The sequence below is a fragment of the Colius striatus genome, chromosome 3 (genome assembly GCF_028858725.1).
Source record: "Colius striatus isolate bColStr4 chromosome 3, bColStr4.1.hap1, whole genome shotgun sequence".
Classification (NCBI taxonomy): Eukaryota; Metazoa; Chordata; class Aves; order Coliiformes; family Coliidae; genus Colius; species Colius striatus.
In genome coordinates this window covers 10,250,924-10,267,665 of record NC_084761.1, presented here as the reverse complement: position 1 = coordinate 10,267,665, position 16,742 = coordinate 10,250,924, and the positions used below count along the sequence as shown (strand labels likewise).

Below are 16,742 nucleotides of genomic sequence, written 5' to 3'. Positions count from 1 at the left end.
GGCAGATGGGAAATAAAAATCTGCCAAGCAGCAATTTTCACTATCATCCAAAACTTTAACTGGAGCTTCTGGAATAGGCATTGGCAAACATTTAGTGACCACACATTTCATAAACACTCAAAAATAAGACTACAGTTGTCAAAGGAATATTAGAGAGGAGGAAACAATGAGTAAAGAATGAGCACTGTTAAAAAAAACCCAAATGAGCTTTTATTCTTTGCATTATCTGATCAAGAACTATTTCCAATTATTTCTTAGATCCCAGTCATTTTCAATCTTTTCTTTCCAAATGCAAGAACAAAGTCCTTCCTCTTCTGTTTACAGGATTAGGTTTTAGGCAAGAAGAATGAGCACTGTACCCACCTTCTGAACCTCAGCCTGGAAACCTCTCAGGTGATTGCATTTAATCATTTGATGAAGTAAAGCCCGGGCCACAGCAGCATCCATCTGCTCCGTGTCATCATAAAAGCAAACCAACAAACCCAGCCTATATAAAAGAAAAGATGTTAGCTAACTCCTGACATTAAAAGTATCATTCTCTGGAAACTGAAATATAGCACAGTATATATACCCTGCTTGTGCTCAAAAGTTGAATGATTTCTATCTGTCAATAGTACCTGAAACTGCAATCTTTAAAACTCCACATGGCTTGAAATTGAGGTTTGAGTCACAATGCACTGTTGTCTGTGTTCAGCTGAACTCTACCCAGATTGCTTGTGCTGTCAAAAATTTAACTTTCCTGGTTCCATGTTCTCTGGCTGGATTTTCACAGCTGATGACTCCACTCCCCTTGGCAGCATTTGCAGTATAATCTCTGCTTTGAAAAGGATGGAGGGCTAAATAAGTCTCTACAAGTGGCTTGCTGAGTTCTTATCTGGATTGATTGGATGTTTTGAACTTTAAACCTGCTTGGATTTCACATGCAACATAACTCATTCATATGCCAGAACAGCAGCTAAAGCATTATATAGCCCCTATCGTTTCAGATTTGAGCAAAGGATGCTGCATTTCACATCAAACATGGGATTGGAAGATGGATGGAGACCTATCCAACTCAACACTGGAGAGGAGAAAACGTGCTGAGGCTCACTCTCATAGTTGTGCTAGCAAAGTGGTTTGCAAGGTGGTGTTGTGAACCAGATATGAAGCTCATCTTCCTCTACAGTGGTGTAATGTAATATTAAAGTCAGCATTTCCATTAACCTCCAGAAAGCACAACCACTGCTGGTAGAGAGTGGCTGTCATACCACCAAGGATAACTGCTGTAGGTGACATTCTGACTTAGGCCTTGTGCTTATTTGCTGCCATTAACTCCAGTCCTGCAAAGGGAGTCCAAATTGTCACTAATCGAGCCTTTGCTTTCATCATTTACACAGGACAAGAACCTACAAAGCCCACTTCTCCTGCTACAGGCTCTGGTTTTTAGCAATTCAATGATGCAGGCATAAGCAGTCTAGACAATAATGCCAAAAATGAACTAAATCAACAGCAGACAATGCTGCAGCACTATCACAAACTCAGTAAAATCCTGCAGGGCAGAAAGGCTGAGCTTTTAGTTCCTCTAGTCCCTCAACAACAACCTGCTTAGCAATGGAACAAAATACTGCTTCAGCAGCCCGTCTGAATTCATGGGGCATCATCAAACTAACACACAAATCAAAGAAACATCTATAACTGCGTTTTTATAACAGATAATTACTTTCTGATGCACTATTGCATAGCCACCAAGAGCTCTTCATCTCCTTTGGGATTAGCATCAATGAATAACACTGCTTCTTAAAAGTGCATTTAAATCATCAGCATGGTTAAAATGAGTAATATAAAATAAGTGTGTTGTAAAAATGGAATGTATTAAGGATTATAGAGCATGGCACTTCTCTCATCTGTGAGAATGTGGCACCTCTCATGAGTGGTGAAATCATTTTAAAGATTGCTGACGTTGAAATTCAGAGCGTGGGCACAATTCTTCTCTCCTTTACATCTCCGACAATCAGCACTACTTCACCAGTTACATTGCAACAACGACAGGAGCTCTGAGGCTGTAAAGCAATTCTCCATTAGTTTAAAACTCCAAGGTATCCCTCAAGGAGACTACAAATAACTCCAGGCTGTGGTGTCTTGGGACAAAATGCATCCATTTCTATGCCGGTGTAAATGTAAGTGTGGAGCAGAGCGCTTTCACGCAGGTGGCTCACGCTCACTGCCTATTTATGAGAACACTTTATTTTGGTTTTTGTTATTGTAAAAGTAAGTTTGGTGCTGATTTGACAGCCCTGAAAATGCAGTTTGCTGCTTACACACATAGTGGTTATATTTTTTTAACATGTGGCTCATTTCTACCCTGCAGGACGTGAAGAGGACAGCATGGGCTTTACACCTCTTCACTTCATCACTGTTTTGGTGACACCCAATTAAAAACCATTTGCATTCCTGGCTGGTATGATCAAAAATTTCCTCCTTCAATCCTAACTGTAACATGACTGCCACAAAACACTTCCATCTTTTGTGATTCAAACAGTCAAGGCAACTCATGTCCTGATATCTCAATTTATTTTATTGCTGTGCTACACAATCATAGGATCGTGGAATGGTGGGGATTGAAAGTGACCTCTAGAGATCATCCAGTCCAATCCCCCTGCTAAAGCAGGTTCACCTCTATCAGGTCACACAAGAATGTGGCCAGGTGGGTTTGGAATCCTCTTGACAAACACCTTTTAAATACTGTGTTAATGAGATCTCCCCTCAGTCTCCTCCAGGCTGAACAGCCACAGGTCCTGCAGCCTTTCCTCATTGGAAAAATGTTCCAGTCTCCCCTCATCATCCTGGACTTTCTGCCTGTTCCCTGTCCCTTTTGAGCTGGAGAGCTCAGAACTGGACACAGGACTCCAGATGAGGCCTCACCAGGGCAGAGTAGAGGGGAAGGAGGATAATGGTTGGATCCTCCAGACACTGCTGAGTCCTACTACTAATACTACAGACACATCCTCACTGCAAAGCCAGAGACAAAGCTTAAGCTAATTAGGCACACCTCCAAAAATTCATGAAGTAGCAATCCTTCACTGTTGCTAACTAGGGTTGGATTTCAGCCTAGATTTTTCTACCAGAAGGAAAAAGCTACACCACATCAACGATTTCATCAGCCACTTGCTGCTTCTCTTTTCACTTATTCGTTCTCTCCTTACACAGCCATACAATAAAAAGAAAAGCAGTCTTGCCTGTACATAGTTGAAGTATTTCTCATATCAAATCCTGATGAGTTTATTCTTTCCAGGAAAGCTTGTGCAAGTTCTGGTGTGATATCATACACCATGTCCAACTGCTTTGTTGCATTGTCATAGCTAATGAATAGTCGTATCTGACCAGTACAGACAAAATCACGTGTCAGGATGATGAAACAATTATATCCAATAAAGTACACATTTGACACTAAATTAATTGACTCCATTCATGTTATAGAGAAAGGAAGATGGATTTGAGTAATACAGTATCTTTGAAGGTGATTCTGTGTCAAACTGTCAAGTAATTTGAGGATCTTCTATCATTGGTCCCAATCTTTCAGTACAAGTGACAGGACTCAGATATAGATGAGCAATTACCTATAAAGGATAGACACTTTCAAATTCAAAAAAGAGAAGAATATTGGATTGTGAATGCATTTGGTTTCACTTTAAGTCATTAAAATACAGAAACTTCTTTTTCAGATTTAAGTTTGCATTTGTGTTCATCTTGTTCATAGCTGACATCACTTGACAATGATCCATCCAACCACGCTTTGCTACTTACTTCATTGAGACTAATTTTCAGTATTTCTTCTAAGGGGAGATGGACCATGTATCTTCCCAAAATCCATAAGTTTTCTGCACTGACCCAAGAAGTTGATTCATTTAAATCTGTTTTGTACAAACAAATACTCACTACAATGTTAACAGAGCAATTATTTATCAAATATATTGTACCTAGTATATTGTTATTTGCAGATAGTAGTAAAAAAATACCTGCAAAACAAAAATCCTTAGCAGAGAGAGTCAGGTTCCCTCTAGTAGCTGAATTTTAGCACCACAGTTTTATGAGCCCATACATTTTTAAAAGAAAATGAAACAGTATTTCAAATGTCTCAAATTTCCTCATATGAAAATGAAATGCTTTATGTTGTTGAAATAGAGAATGGATAAAGCATGAGACAGGAAGAATTAACCCAACAGTATTCTATATGGGGCAGCATTTTTTAAATTCAGTTTTCCTAATCAAATATATTCTTTAAGAACATGAGGAACAGATGATACTTTATAACACTTTATACATCTTAATATATGATTATTGATGATACCACTAATTTCAGCAATATGCAATGGCAGTAATGGAGAAAATGAAAAATCATTCATATACCTATATGGAAATAGGTTGGCAAAACATACAAAATACTACATGGTTTAAAAATGTCATTCATTTTAGTAACGTTCTCCCAAGGACTGAAAATGAAATAGAGATTCAAATATCCCAGAGGAAAATAGTATTTATGGACTAGGTATGTAGTCTGAGACATGCTGTTAAAATAAAATCATCAGTGCACTTTGAAGAGTTTTCACTATTTGAAAAATAACAGCCTATAAAGATGAGAAGTCGAAGAATCTCATTTAGTAAGTGATTTTCTTTTGGAACACAGATGTAAGCTCCTTAGCTGAGACAAGACGATGCTCCCAGCAGACCTGTCTGCCAGGCTTCCATTTTTTTTAAGTGATATTATCTCCCATTACCAGGACCATTAAGAAAGTTGAAATCTATGATAGAAGAGTTAAACAAAAACTAGCACAATTTAAGAATGCTGACTGTGGCCTCCAGGAGACCAGACATGCCAGTTACCAACCATGGTAACCGTGATCCCAAAACTGGTTTGTTGTTCTTAGATAAGGTAAAAGCTACAGCCTCCTGTTTTTGCAAGGGCTACCAGCATGCTTCATCTCTGACTATCTTAGCATTTTTAATATGAAACATGCAAGAACTGTCTGAGTGGCCATGACATTTCTTGAAAGGTTTGACTTAGGACATGAAAGCCACATCTCATCTCCTGCTCACCCAGCGATCCAGCTGCAGGGGCTGCCTGACACTGTGGGGAGAAGCACTATGATGGGACAGCACTCTGCATTTCTGCAGCATGTTCAGAGACATGGCAATAAGGTCTTTGTCACCAAAACCAGCAGAAATGCTTAGGAGGTAGCCCTGTAAGCACCACAAATATGAACCTTCTTTCAAGCTTTTTTTCTACTGAGCTTCAGTGAGGAAGATGCTGCCTCTGTAGAGGGCTGATCTCTTTCACAGGTGGTTCCAGTGCTACCCACATGTAAAGTGAATAAATCAGGTTATTGCAGGACTCTTCCATCTCCCATACTCTGTGCTGTGACCTGTGGTGTGCAGGTGTCCTTTGGACTCACCAACTCGCATGCTGGTAGCAGTCCAACTGTGCCAGCTCTGGGCTGAAAGGTTCTGCAGCTCATACTACTAGCACTAGCTGGTACTCAGTCCACATCTGATCCCTCGGGGAGTGGATTCACTGAATCTGCCTTGCTTTGCATTTGAAGCAGCAACCAGGATGTAAGAGAGGCCTGGTAATTCTCAGTCCCTCCTGAGCTGGCTGATCTTTTACAAGCAGAGGGTTCATTAATGTTTCAGACACAACCCAAGATGTCTGATGCTGTGGGATTTTCCCAGGACTGCTGAGTACCATCAGGCGAGCTCTGCATCTTTGCTCCCCCAGTAATGCACTGGCAGTAATGCCACCTCAGAGCAGTATCATCAACTTCCTCTCTGTGACTTAATGGGTTACTCTGATAATTTGAAATGGCAGATGTCCCAGGAGCCAAATTTTCCTCCACTGAAGCAAGTGGGCATTTTGCCTTTCATTTCCAGAGGAAGAGGCAGAACATACACATCTAAAAGTCTAAGATGCTCCCATGACAGCACTGCTGGGATGCTTAGTGAAAACCAAGCAACTGGCTCTGATGTGTCAGTGCCACTGCTGCTTTACAGCCACCTCGTGGAGCCTGCTCTGAACTGTCCCAGCTGTGGCACAGCTGCTAAAGAGAGATTAACAAGGCAAACAGATGTGGTAAAATGCATACAATCAGAATTAATTAGCTTTGGTTTTCTCGTGTCCCTTTTCTGAGGGAGCCACTTCATGTGCTGTGGAATTTTCACAACATCCTGCATTCCTTTTCTATTTTTAAATAGTGCATTGGCTAAAGTGTTCTGGTACAGATGTGCTTCTCTAGACTGAATCAGAGTTCAGAAATGAACAGCACATCTGTGCAGAATACCTGACAACTGTCTCCTATTTAAGTCTTAAAGAAAGGCCTTAAGTACAGAGACTTTGTGTATATCTCAGTGAGAAAGAAAAAGGTCCTCTGGAGAACTATTCACTGTGAATAACAAATATATTATGTTTGCAGTCATCTGGAGAAAAGGTATTCATGACAGCTACTCTTAAACACATCTGTGTTAAAACTGAGAAACAAGTCAATATGATAGGTAAGCTTTTTGCTGACTGTCTTTCTCTTATGGTAAGCAAGAAGAAAATACTTTGTACACAACGTACCACTCATGTTATAGGGCTTTTGTAGAATCTGCTTCATCCAGCCATACAGAGCTCTCTGTGTATTTGCTGAGGTTTTGTCATAGAGGTCCTTGAATATTGCTGATCTAAGTGACACAAGGGCATATTAGTTCACCTAAAGAGTCAACTACTTTTAAAAAATGACACACATGGACAAATGTTTTTAGAAACATCAACACACAAGCAGGAAGCAATATCTGGAAAATAAACTGAGACCATACAATAACCTCTTTCAAAAAGTATATACAGTTAGTAAATGCTACAGAATTGTGGCTGGAAAATAAACAGCTTACAAGTTTCTGAAAGCATCCTCCTGCAGAAGGTTTGGGAGGCTCTCAGTGATATCAGGTTGGAGATAGTTCACCGCTGACACACGCAAAACCTGGCTTAGGATATCCACACAGTCCAAAGCATTCAGGGCCAGAAAGCATTTATCCAGTGTTACAAGGAACAAAGTCCTGTTTACTCCTGGGCTTTGAAAAATTCTCTCTCTAGTCTTGTCCCAGTCAAGAACAATAGTTCCCATTTCCTGCAAGCAATAAAGGGTTAAAAGAACATCTCTTTGATTATTTCATTATTAATTTTAAGGCCTGACAGAACCCACTCTACAAACAATATGGTGCAAAACACTGTTTGGTTGCAATTAGTTCAGATAATTCCTTTTTGGCATTGGCCGAAGACCAGCTTGAACCTTATGTCAAAATCAAAAGGAAAAATAATTCAAATGGTTGAAGTTATAGCACGTGGTGTCATGGAAAAGGAAAGGATATGGGAATTGAATGGGTATTTGCCATCATGTAGGATGCACACATAGAATCATAGAATCATAGAATGGTAGGGGCTGGAAGGGACCTTTAGAGATCATCTAGTCCAACCCCCTGCAGAAGCAGGGTCACCTAGATCAGGTCGCATAGGAACATGTCCAGGTGGATCTGGAAGACCTCCAAGGAAGGAGCCTCCACAACCCCTCTGGGCAGCCTGTGCCAGGGCTCCCTCACCTCAACAGTGAAATAGTTTTTCCTTATGTTTAAGTGGAACTTTTTGTGTTCCAGCTTCATCCCATCACCCCTTGTCCTGTTACTATCTACTATAGAAAAAAGGGATGTCCCAACAATAGATGTTTTTCCATGCAGTATTTCTTGCAGTCATTACTACAAATATCTCCTTTTGAAGATGAGGCAACATGAAAGAATTATAATTAAGCCCAGGGAATAAAGTCACTCTGGTTGAGGATGGATTATTAGGTTGTTCCATTTCACAAGTCCAAGTGTCTAGGACAGTCTGTTCAGAGCTGATAGCCCCAGGCCTGCTGATCTGTTCATGCAATCTTACCTATCAGTCCTGGAAGAACTGGGTATGCCACTTGAGGAGATGAATTTACAGCTCATTGAAAGGGCTTATGCTCTACTTCTCTGCCTCTCCATGCACACAGCACACCTATTCTGTGTGCACTGGCAGCAGGAGCTGCACCACCATTGTTTGAACAGTGGATTATGCAGTGTTTGTTCTGAGCAGTCACCTCCCACATCTGGGGAAATACTCTCCCTTTCTCCCAGATTGATCTGCACCCCTCAGCAATACCCATGCTGGAGGCCCTTCCTCCAGGCAGGGAACATGTCAAGTGCTCTCACACCTCAGGCTTTGCTCCCAGCCCTGCACTGGAGATCGCCTCTGCACGGGTGAACCTCCCTGGGTGGCATTCACTGACTGAGTGAGACTTTTAAGATGGGTCACACAAGGAACAGACCAGAGTCAAGGAAATGATGTTATGTTGCTTCTCCTCCAAATTGCCTAACAATTTGCTTGCTCGCTCGTGTAACTAATTAATGAGAAAAGTATTTTCACCTTTGTTAGTCACCTTGGCTCTTCTGGACACAAAAGAGAAAGACACACTCCCTGAGGACAACTCATCCTACCTACCTTAGATACTTGTGAGATACATTGCTCTCCACTGGTTACAGAGAAAATCCAGATGACTGACTTGTCACTTTTGGACAACAAGAATTAAATGAAGTAAGTCCAACTTAAGGAGAGGGGCTCCTGGAATCTAATCCAAGCCAGCTAAGTAACTGCATGGCATGTACTGGGAGATCCCCAGTCTGGCCCTTTCCCATTTATCTAAACCATTCACAGGAGCTTTGATTTTTCACAAGTGCAAAGTGACTTACAAGATGGTCCATTCTGCTGTTGAAGAGATACTTCATTGCAGTTTGGAACTGCTGCTGATCAAGCTGTTGAAATTCGGCTAGTAGTTGCCTAGGCTGGTATAAAAGGCTCTTCAGGTAACTTTTTATGGACATCTGAAGTATAGAAAAATATGCACAATATACATAAAACTCATTTTGTTGTACTGGGCACATCTTTTACTCCCTGAAAATCTCCACTTATGGAGAGATAAGTGCTTAGCTCTGCTGTTTTCTGTGCTGTCAACAGCTTCAACACAAACTATAAACAAAAATAACCTCAACTTCATTCTGAAAGACAGAAGTTTTAAGATCCTTTTCTTAGCTTCCTGAGTGAGTCCTCTCCAGTAAGGCATTTAACAAAAAAGCCTCAGTTTCTCACTCCATAAAACAAGAGTAATAATGCTGTTCTGCTTCACACAGCAGAGCTGTGAAAATGGACCTCAAAAACATCAGGTATTGTATGCAAATTATTACTACTTTGAAAAAAAGGAAGGAAATGTGCAATTAGATTGGAAGAAAAGTCTCTAGCAGGTCATAGGGCAAAAATATCCTCCCTCACATCAAACTGTGTTACCATTTGACAATCTCACGTCTGTTATGAAAATCTAGGGGGAATTATAACATTAGAATAGAAAGCACTGTAGGGCTCATTAGCACCAGACTGATGTAAAATCCCCCCTAATTCCTGACAGAATTCCTTCAGAATTGGTTTGGAATTTGAGTTGAAACTGTCTGCTGTTGTCCTTGCTTAGCTTGCATTGCCACCAACAGATATTAACATAGTTAAATCCTTGTTGTCTAGGCGCTCTAGCCCTGATTACAGCCTTAAACTGTCAATAAATCTAATCAAATGGGAAGAGGCAGTGTTAATCTCCTGTAGATTTGGATGAGCTGTGACAGTGAAATGGAGCTTGGGAAAAGGTTTGAGGGCAGTGGAGCTGCATGGCTGTGGGCTTTTGGAAATGCCTGAGGCTCAGACATTACACATTTGACGCTTCCCTTTTTCAGAGTGTGTAGGGAGGAGGGACAGGGTCAGGTTTCTATTAGCAGGCTACAGCTGTACTTAAACCAGCTCATAATTAGTCATAATGGCCAGGGATATAGAGTAATGACTTCTTCCTATGTCACTTCAATATTGACAATATACCAAAATAGAATTCAGAGGAGCCTTAAAAGCTGGACACATTTTATAGGACACTCTGGAGCCTCTAATTCCATCAGAAGCAGTGCAAACTACAGCAGGGACAAAACCTGGGAGGAACCTGCCATTTGGTGGAGAAATACACATACTTATGTGTGTATACTCCAGTCAGAATCAAATGCTGAGCCTGAAAACTCCTAATTTCTGGTTTCCATCAGAGCAGCAGCAAAAATATCTTTATTAGTTCTGCCTTGCATTCTGATGCAATCTGAGGGGGAAAAGACAAATCCAAACCACTATCCCTATTTCCTACTTATCTGCCACACTGTAGATCTGTCAGTTCTCTCTATTACTGACAACCTAGCTCAGGCTACAGGGATAGGCTGCTTTTTTTCATTCCTTTTAAAACAAGGATTGTCACACATTTTAAATGGCACAAACCTGTAGGCTGCTCAGAGTAAAAGTAACTTCCTGGGCATGAAAATATGCCATGACTTTTGCAAGCATATCTGATGTCCAGACATTAGAGCTGTAACAGAGAACAGTACCAAAAATGACAGTAAAATAACACATAAGATAGCAAAGTATAGGACAAAACAAGAGTAAGAAAAGCAAACATTGTCACTACTACTAGAATGACACAAGTATTCAGTTTTTTTGGTCTAACAAGACTAATAGCTGACCTATTTAGTGCAACAAAAATGTGGTTCAATGAGGAATGGAATGAAGTGATAATGAGGATTTTAATCCAACTCCACAACCACCCAAAGTAATCTCCATTTTCCAGCATGCTGCCATTAGCACCATGTCCAGGCATGAGACAAGCTGTGCTGTATCTAGTCCAGAGCTATAGCTGTGCTTCCTGGCGTCCCATCATGCTTGTTCAGATCTGCTTGTAGAAAGCAGATCTGAAAGAAAGAAAGTTCAGTAACTAATGTCTGCTGCCTTTCCCTCAGCAGAGTAATTAATTTCAGTGTGTCTTCTTTACACAGCCACTGATTTTCTCAGAATATATAGGAGTGCACTTGCCTTTGAGGCTTATACTGCTCTTTCAAATTTAGACAAACTTAGCAAGCAATTCAAAAGTCACCAGGAGGTGGAAGAAGTGGGATGAATGGGAGATGGAGCAGGAATGAAACAGGAAGATGGGCAGAAAGCTGGAACTGCACCTAATTTCCCTAAGAAGTCATTCTGAAACACATGAACAAAGTTAATTATCAAAACTTCTGATAAATGTAGCAGGTATTTATTCTCAGCTTAATTCTATGCTTGTTTTCTGCTTCATGGTGACAAATAGCTTTTTCCTTGTTAAAATACTCCTCACAGGACATCTAAATCAAAGCAGTCACATGGAACAATCGCTTTCTATCCTTAATGTTCCAGTTTTCATGGAAATAAAATAGATCACATCTGAAGTGGAAGATAACACTGAAAATCAAGATGGTGAGAGTAATACATTACCTCTGAAAATGAAGTATATCAAGGAGGGCTACACATGAAAAATGGAACATAAAAAGTTATGGTGAGATACTGAGTTTTCATTCCTTTTAAGAAGCATAAGTGGGAACAATTTTGTACGTTACCATTCAGATATTTCCCAGCTATTACTTCCTCCTGAGAAAAAAATGGTAAATACATGTAACAAGTTATTATTATTAGATTATAATGTAAAATGTTAGTAGAGAGATCAAATAAAAATACTAACCACAGCTTTGTGTAATAAGGGAGGCAAATCTGTAAAAGATCATCCCGTTACTAAAAGTGGATTTACCATTCAACTGTGTCACACAAAAATACATGTGCTGTATGCATTGAAATGAGATATAAACACATAATTAATGGAGTTTTGAGTAAAGGTATTGGAAGAAAGACAGTGAAAATAAAACATCTATTAAATAATAAGCAATTTTGGTTAAATTCTTTGCTGGATAGTGCCACGAAGTCAAGAGAAAAGAGAATATGGTCCTAGTTACTCAATAGCGCTGCATCTATTTTACTATATATATCCCTTTCCATCCACACAAAATATATCCCTCATACAGGAGTTCTGGGCTTACCTTCAGAGTTCTGACTGTGTGTAATCCCAGCAAGATTCACTGATATCAATAAGAAGCATATCTTCAAAAGTCTGGACATTTCTTATAGTGTTTATTAGAATCAGAAGATATTTGGATTGAAAATGAAAATAGAAATAACAGAGTCAAAAGGCAATATCCACCCAAAACTTTCACAGCTATAAATCACACAGCCTAAGTTACTGAGTACAGAGATCAGAATGATCTAGAAGTGCTTGCTCCCCAGTTTTTAATTTAGATCTTTTTCCAGGATAGAAACATATTTGATGTAAATATGAGTGTGCATGTGTAGACTGATTTATTTCCCTTTCACCAAGTAGTTCTTTTAATTTCCCTCCAATTCATTTACTGAGCCATGTACCACCTAAATATGACTTAAATGCAGTTTTGTTAAAGCAAACGAATCCTTTTAAACTCAGATAAAATAGAATAGAAATATGGGGAATGAAAATGGAAACAGTAAAGAAACTCCAAACAATGCCTAAGCTTTTCTAGCTCGTTAAGTTGCTTGCACAATTCCTGCAGGATAGGTTTGGGACCCTCCACTTGCACATCTCTGATCCCAAATGGTAGGAGGGCCTGGCCCTGTGTCAGTGGGCTCCAGACTGAGGATGAAGAAGTGTTCCCCTCCCCTGCTGCTATCACTGCAAAAAGGGGGAAATGTCCTTGTGCCCTTCTGAAGCAGAAGAGTTCCAGGTCATGCCATGTCATTTAGCCACATCAAAGCTCTAGTCTTGGTACCCATGAGAAGCTCACCACCAATTTTTCACCATCAGCAAGGACATAGTTTTAGAAGATCTTGCAATCCCTGCTGCCCTGTGCTAAGCAGCATAAAGATCACTGGAAGATAAATTAGGTGGAAGGGCAGTAACGGGATACCCAGAGCTTCTCACCAGGGTGTCACTGATTCTCATCAGAAAAGACCAACAGTCTCACAGTTGTCCTTTATGAAATTACTTTGTTGCTTTTGGTCTAGTTCCTGAAGGACAAGGATACACACTGCAATCATACAATGGGAAAGGAAGCAGAGACTGAGCAGGTCTCGCTCACACGGGTGTTTCTGCAGCCACGTCCCCTCCGCAGCGCTGACCATGAGCTCCTTTAATCCACATTGCACCAAGTTCACCGCAGAGAGGATTTTTCTGCCTCTGTACCCTCAGCCTGGCTGTTTGCCCAGCTGTGAGAGTCATCATCCCCACCAGGTAACACAATTCCTTAATCTATTAGATGATGCCCTGCTCTACAGATTGTAACTGCTTACACTGGGATTAGTCCCTGATTTCAACAAATGACACAGAGGGTCCCACTGGGCAACTTCACTCTGCCCCTGAGGTGACTTTGTTAGGTTTTCTCTCCCTTTCCTTCATTGCAAGGATGTATTTGTAGCCACACTTAATTTCTGCATTTCTTTTTGTTGCTGAATTTGGATCCATCCTCCTTTTTTTTTCCCCAGGTTCTCTGCCACAGCTTGAGTTACAGATCTGAACATTTGATAAACACAAACACCTTCGTCAGATTGCTTAATCTCACTTATCAACAAGGTACTCTTTTATGAAAACATCTTTCAACAGCCTCCAGCAATACTTCAGTCTATCACAAACACTTAACTGCAGTCTTGTAACAGGCATCACTCCAACAACTGCATGATGGAAAATCGGAACATTAGACTTTAAGAAGCTATTTCCCTCTGTCCTGTTCTTGCACACACTGAAGCCCTTTTCAGCTATTCTTTTGGGAGCACCACAGTACATTTCTTTCATTCAGGCGTATCTGGTTTCCTAGACAATGAACTTTCTTGTGTTTGTTTCTGCCTTTGCCCTATTAATTTTGCAGTAAGGTTTGATTACTTTGCCTAGTTTCAATCACATCACCAATGTCAATCCGGATTTATTTATTCCAACTCCTTCACCTTGATCAGAGAGTGTATTTTAATTGTAGCAAACTAAATTAATATACAAGGAGATTAAATGCTAAGGACAGTGCTTTTTTATCCTGAATTACTCCAGCAGACAACTAGCAGGTGCAGAAGCCTGCCGTGATATAGCCCTGCTTGATAAGACAATTGTAAGGATGAAATAGTTCCTTTTGTCAAAGAAAGTGATGTTTGCAGTTCACTGCAGCTTTTAGACAATCCCAAATCACTCTGTGGGGATCTCTTGCAGATTTCACCCAGCCTTTCCCTGGAGAACATTCCTTGCACTACGGCAGCATATGCTGTGATCAGACTGGACTCTCTGGTTACGAGGAGCTGCCAGATTGCTGTTTCCTTTTGCTTTCTAAACCATGTAAAGAAATCCTAGATGTTTTATCACTTACTCCAATGCAGCCACTACTTTATCTGAAGCTTGATAACCAGAAAGCTAACCTCATAACCAGAAGTCTTGCTGATAAGCCCTTGTGCTGCCAGTGCCCATATTCCCCTTTGTAGCCAGGCACTCAGCACTGCTGAAAAAAGCATCCTATTTGCAGCAAGGGAACCTTCAAGGGGGTCAGGCTGGAAAGGCAGAGAGAGAAGGGGAAGGCAGAAGAAAAGAATGAGATGCTGGGTTCCTGGGGACAGCCAGGACCCCAGGAAACTTTACCTGCTTCTGCTGTGTGTGCCTCCCTCCCCGCGCTGCAGTGCAATGAGCTGGGCGGCTCTGGCCAGGGACCCCAGAGCGGGGGGCAGGGACTGGGGCCAGCACCGCCTGCAGCCTCAGGTGTCTGCCCAGCAGCACCCAGCCTGCAGCCAAGGGGAGGGGAAAAGTCTCTGCTAGGGCCTCAGAGGCTGAGGACTCCCATAGCATGCAGGAGTGGATGCTTCCCCTCCTGAGATGAAGAGTGCCCAAGGAGTTGTGTGAGGGAAACACAGCAGGCCCAGCTGGTGCTGCCTTGGTGGCCTGCTCCCCACAGCTCCCCACAGCCTCCCACCCCAAGCATGGGCAGGAGTCCCGGGTTCCATGGGGCACAACGTGAACTCACTGTACCTGGGACCACTCTGCACAAAGGAGCTGCAGGTTTTGGAAGACAAAGTTGTTCCGACTTTGTGTGGAAAGTTTCCATCTAAGTCATGCTCTTGCACAGCATCTTCTTCCTGTGATGCAACACACACAGTGACACCTTGACAGAACAGAGTTACTCTGCAGGGCAAAACATTGCATACTAGTGAAACTATGAAAGTGTGACTTGCACACGGTCACCCTTGTCAGGACAGGGGCAGCAGAGGGACCAGAAAAGTTCCCCAAGCCCAGGAGTCATGATTTTGGACAGCGGACTTGCAAAAAATGCTTGTCTCCTTGGATGATATCTTCCAGCATTTCAGGCAATTTAATCAACAACTGAAGTCGAGTTTCGTTGCATGGGCTGTGTGAGCAGACAGTAACTGCACACAAATACAGTCTCGAGGTCTGAAAAGAGAAGGAAGTCCTTTCCCTGACACCAGGAGCCATGCTGCAGCTTTTCCTTTGCAAGAAACTCTGATTTTAGAAGTACAGTGCAGGTACAGTCCCTCAGGGCTGCTCTGTACATTCAACAGGATTAAGCAGGTTTTTAACCCTGTTGTCCCTCACAATTTAGCTTACTCTATTAATAGCTTTATAATAATTGCTCACATTTTGATAAGTGTTTAAATTCCCCATCTCAAATGTAAGAACACTTGTTCAAATACAGGGAACAAAACAAGAAATTGTAAAGAAAACCCCAACCTATTATTTACATCACACCTTCTGTCCCAAGACATTTCAAAGCTAGTACAAACCAAAGTCCTAAGTGACAGGACTAAAAGAAATCAGATACATGAAGTACACAGTGTGATTTTAACCTGTGGGATTAAAACACTCAAGTACTTTTGAAGGAGTTTGTCTTAATACATATTTGCTACATGAAGCTAAATTCATCATATGTTAAGAAATGTGTTTTCCCACTGCTAGATGAGTGCAAATGAAGGTAACAAAACAAAAAAGAATGGATTCCCTCCAAAGCATCTGTTATATGCTATATTATAGTTAATTATTCCAACAGTCAAATCTGATTATATTCTGTGCCAAAATTCAACAGCACATGCTGAAACAAGAATAATCACAGAATCTCAAGGGCTGGAAGGGACCTCGAAAGCTCATTCAGTCCAACCTCCCTGTCAGAACAGGACCACCTAGAATAGGTCACACAGGAACTCATCCAGGTGGGTTCTGAATGTCTCCAGAGAAGGTGACTCCACAACCCCTCTGGGCAGCCTGTTCCAGTGCTCTCTCACCTGAACAGTGAAGAAATTCTTCCTTTTGTTTCTTTGGAACCTCTTGTGTTCCAGCTTATACCCACTGCCCCTTGTCCTACCATTGGACATCACTGAGAACAGCCTGGCTCCACCCTCCTGACACCTGCCCTTTATGTATTTGTAACTGTTGATAAAAACCACCAGACACACCTCTCACCCCCACTACAGAACACTTCCTATTTCACAAAGATGACTGTGAAAAAAAAGTGATTAAATTAGCAAGAGAAATCACTAACCATCAAAGAAAGTCCAAGGTAAACTTAAGAAGACACACTGAAGCATCCTACCCAGCATAAGATCAGCAATCACTAAAAACCCCCCAAAACTCAATACCCATAATGCACTTTTTTAGACTTCAAAAGCAAAAGGTAAGTCAGTTCTTACTTTACTTACCAGCTGATACACAAGCTGTGGTTTCTCTGCTCTTTCACACTTAAATCCTGAGCAATGCAAAACGTGTCTGCCATGTTTCTGATGCCAC

General features: G+C 41.2%; 1 protein-coding gene across 1 annotated transcript in view; it reads right to left on the bottom strand.

The window, feature by feature from the left end:
• The window catches only part of OTOA (otoancorin), a 35,946-nt gene extending 23,876 nt beyond the window's left edge, over window positions 1-12,070 (bottom strand). Inside the window, exons 1-11 of the mRNA XM_061993509.1 lie at window positions 11,992-12,070; window positions 11,640-11,668; window positions 11,518-11,548; window positions 11,396-11,423; window positions 10,376-10,463; window positions 8,776-8,907; window positions 6,901-7,136; window positions 6,590-6,693; window positions 3,784-3,890; window positions 3,216-3,355; window positions 364-487 (exon numbers count right to left, since the gene is read on the bottom strand). Of these exons, the coding sequence (XP_061849493.1) occupies window positions 364-487; window positions 3,216-3,355; window positions 3,784-3,890; window positions 6,590-6,693; window positions 6,901-7,136; window positions 8,776-8,907; window positions 10,376-10,463; window positions 11,396-11,423; window positions 11,518-11,548; window positions 11,640-11,668; window positions 11,992-12,070 (1,098 nt within the window). The remainder of the gene's footprint in view (window positions 1-363; window positions 488-3,215; window positions 3,356-3,783; window positions 3,891-6,589; window positions 6,694-6,900; window positions 7,137-8,775; window positions 8,908-10,375; window positions 10,464-11,395; window positions 11,424-11,517; window positions 11,549-11,639; window positions 11,669-11,991) is intronic.
• Between the last annotated feature and the right edge of the window lie 4,672 nt (window positions 12,071-16,742).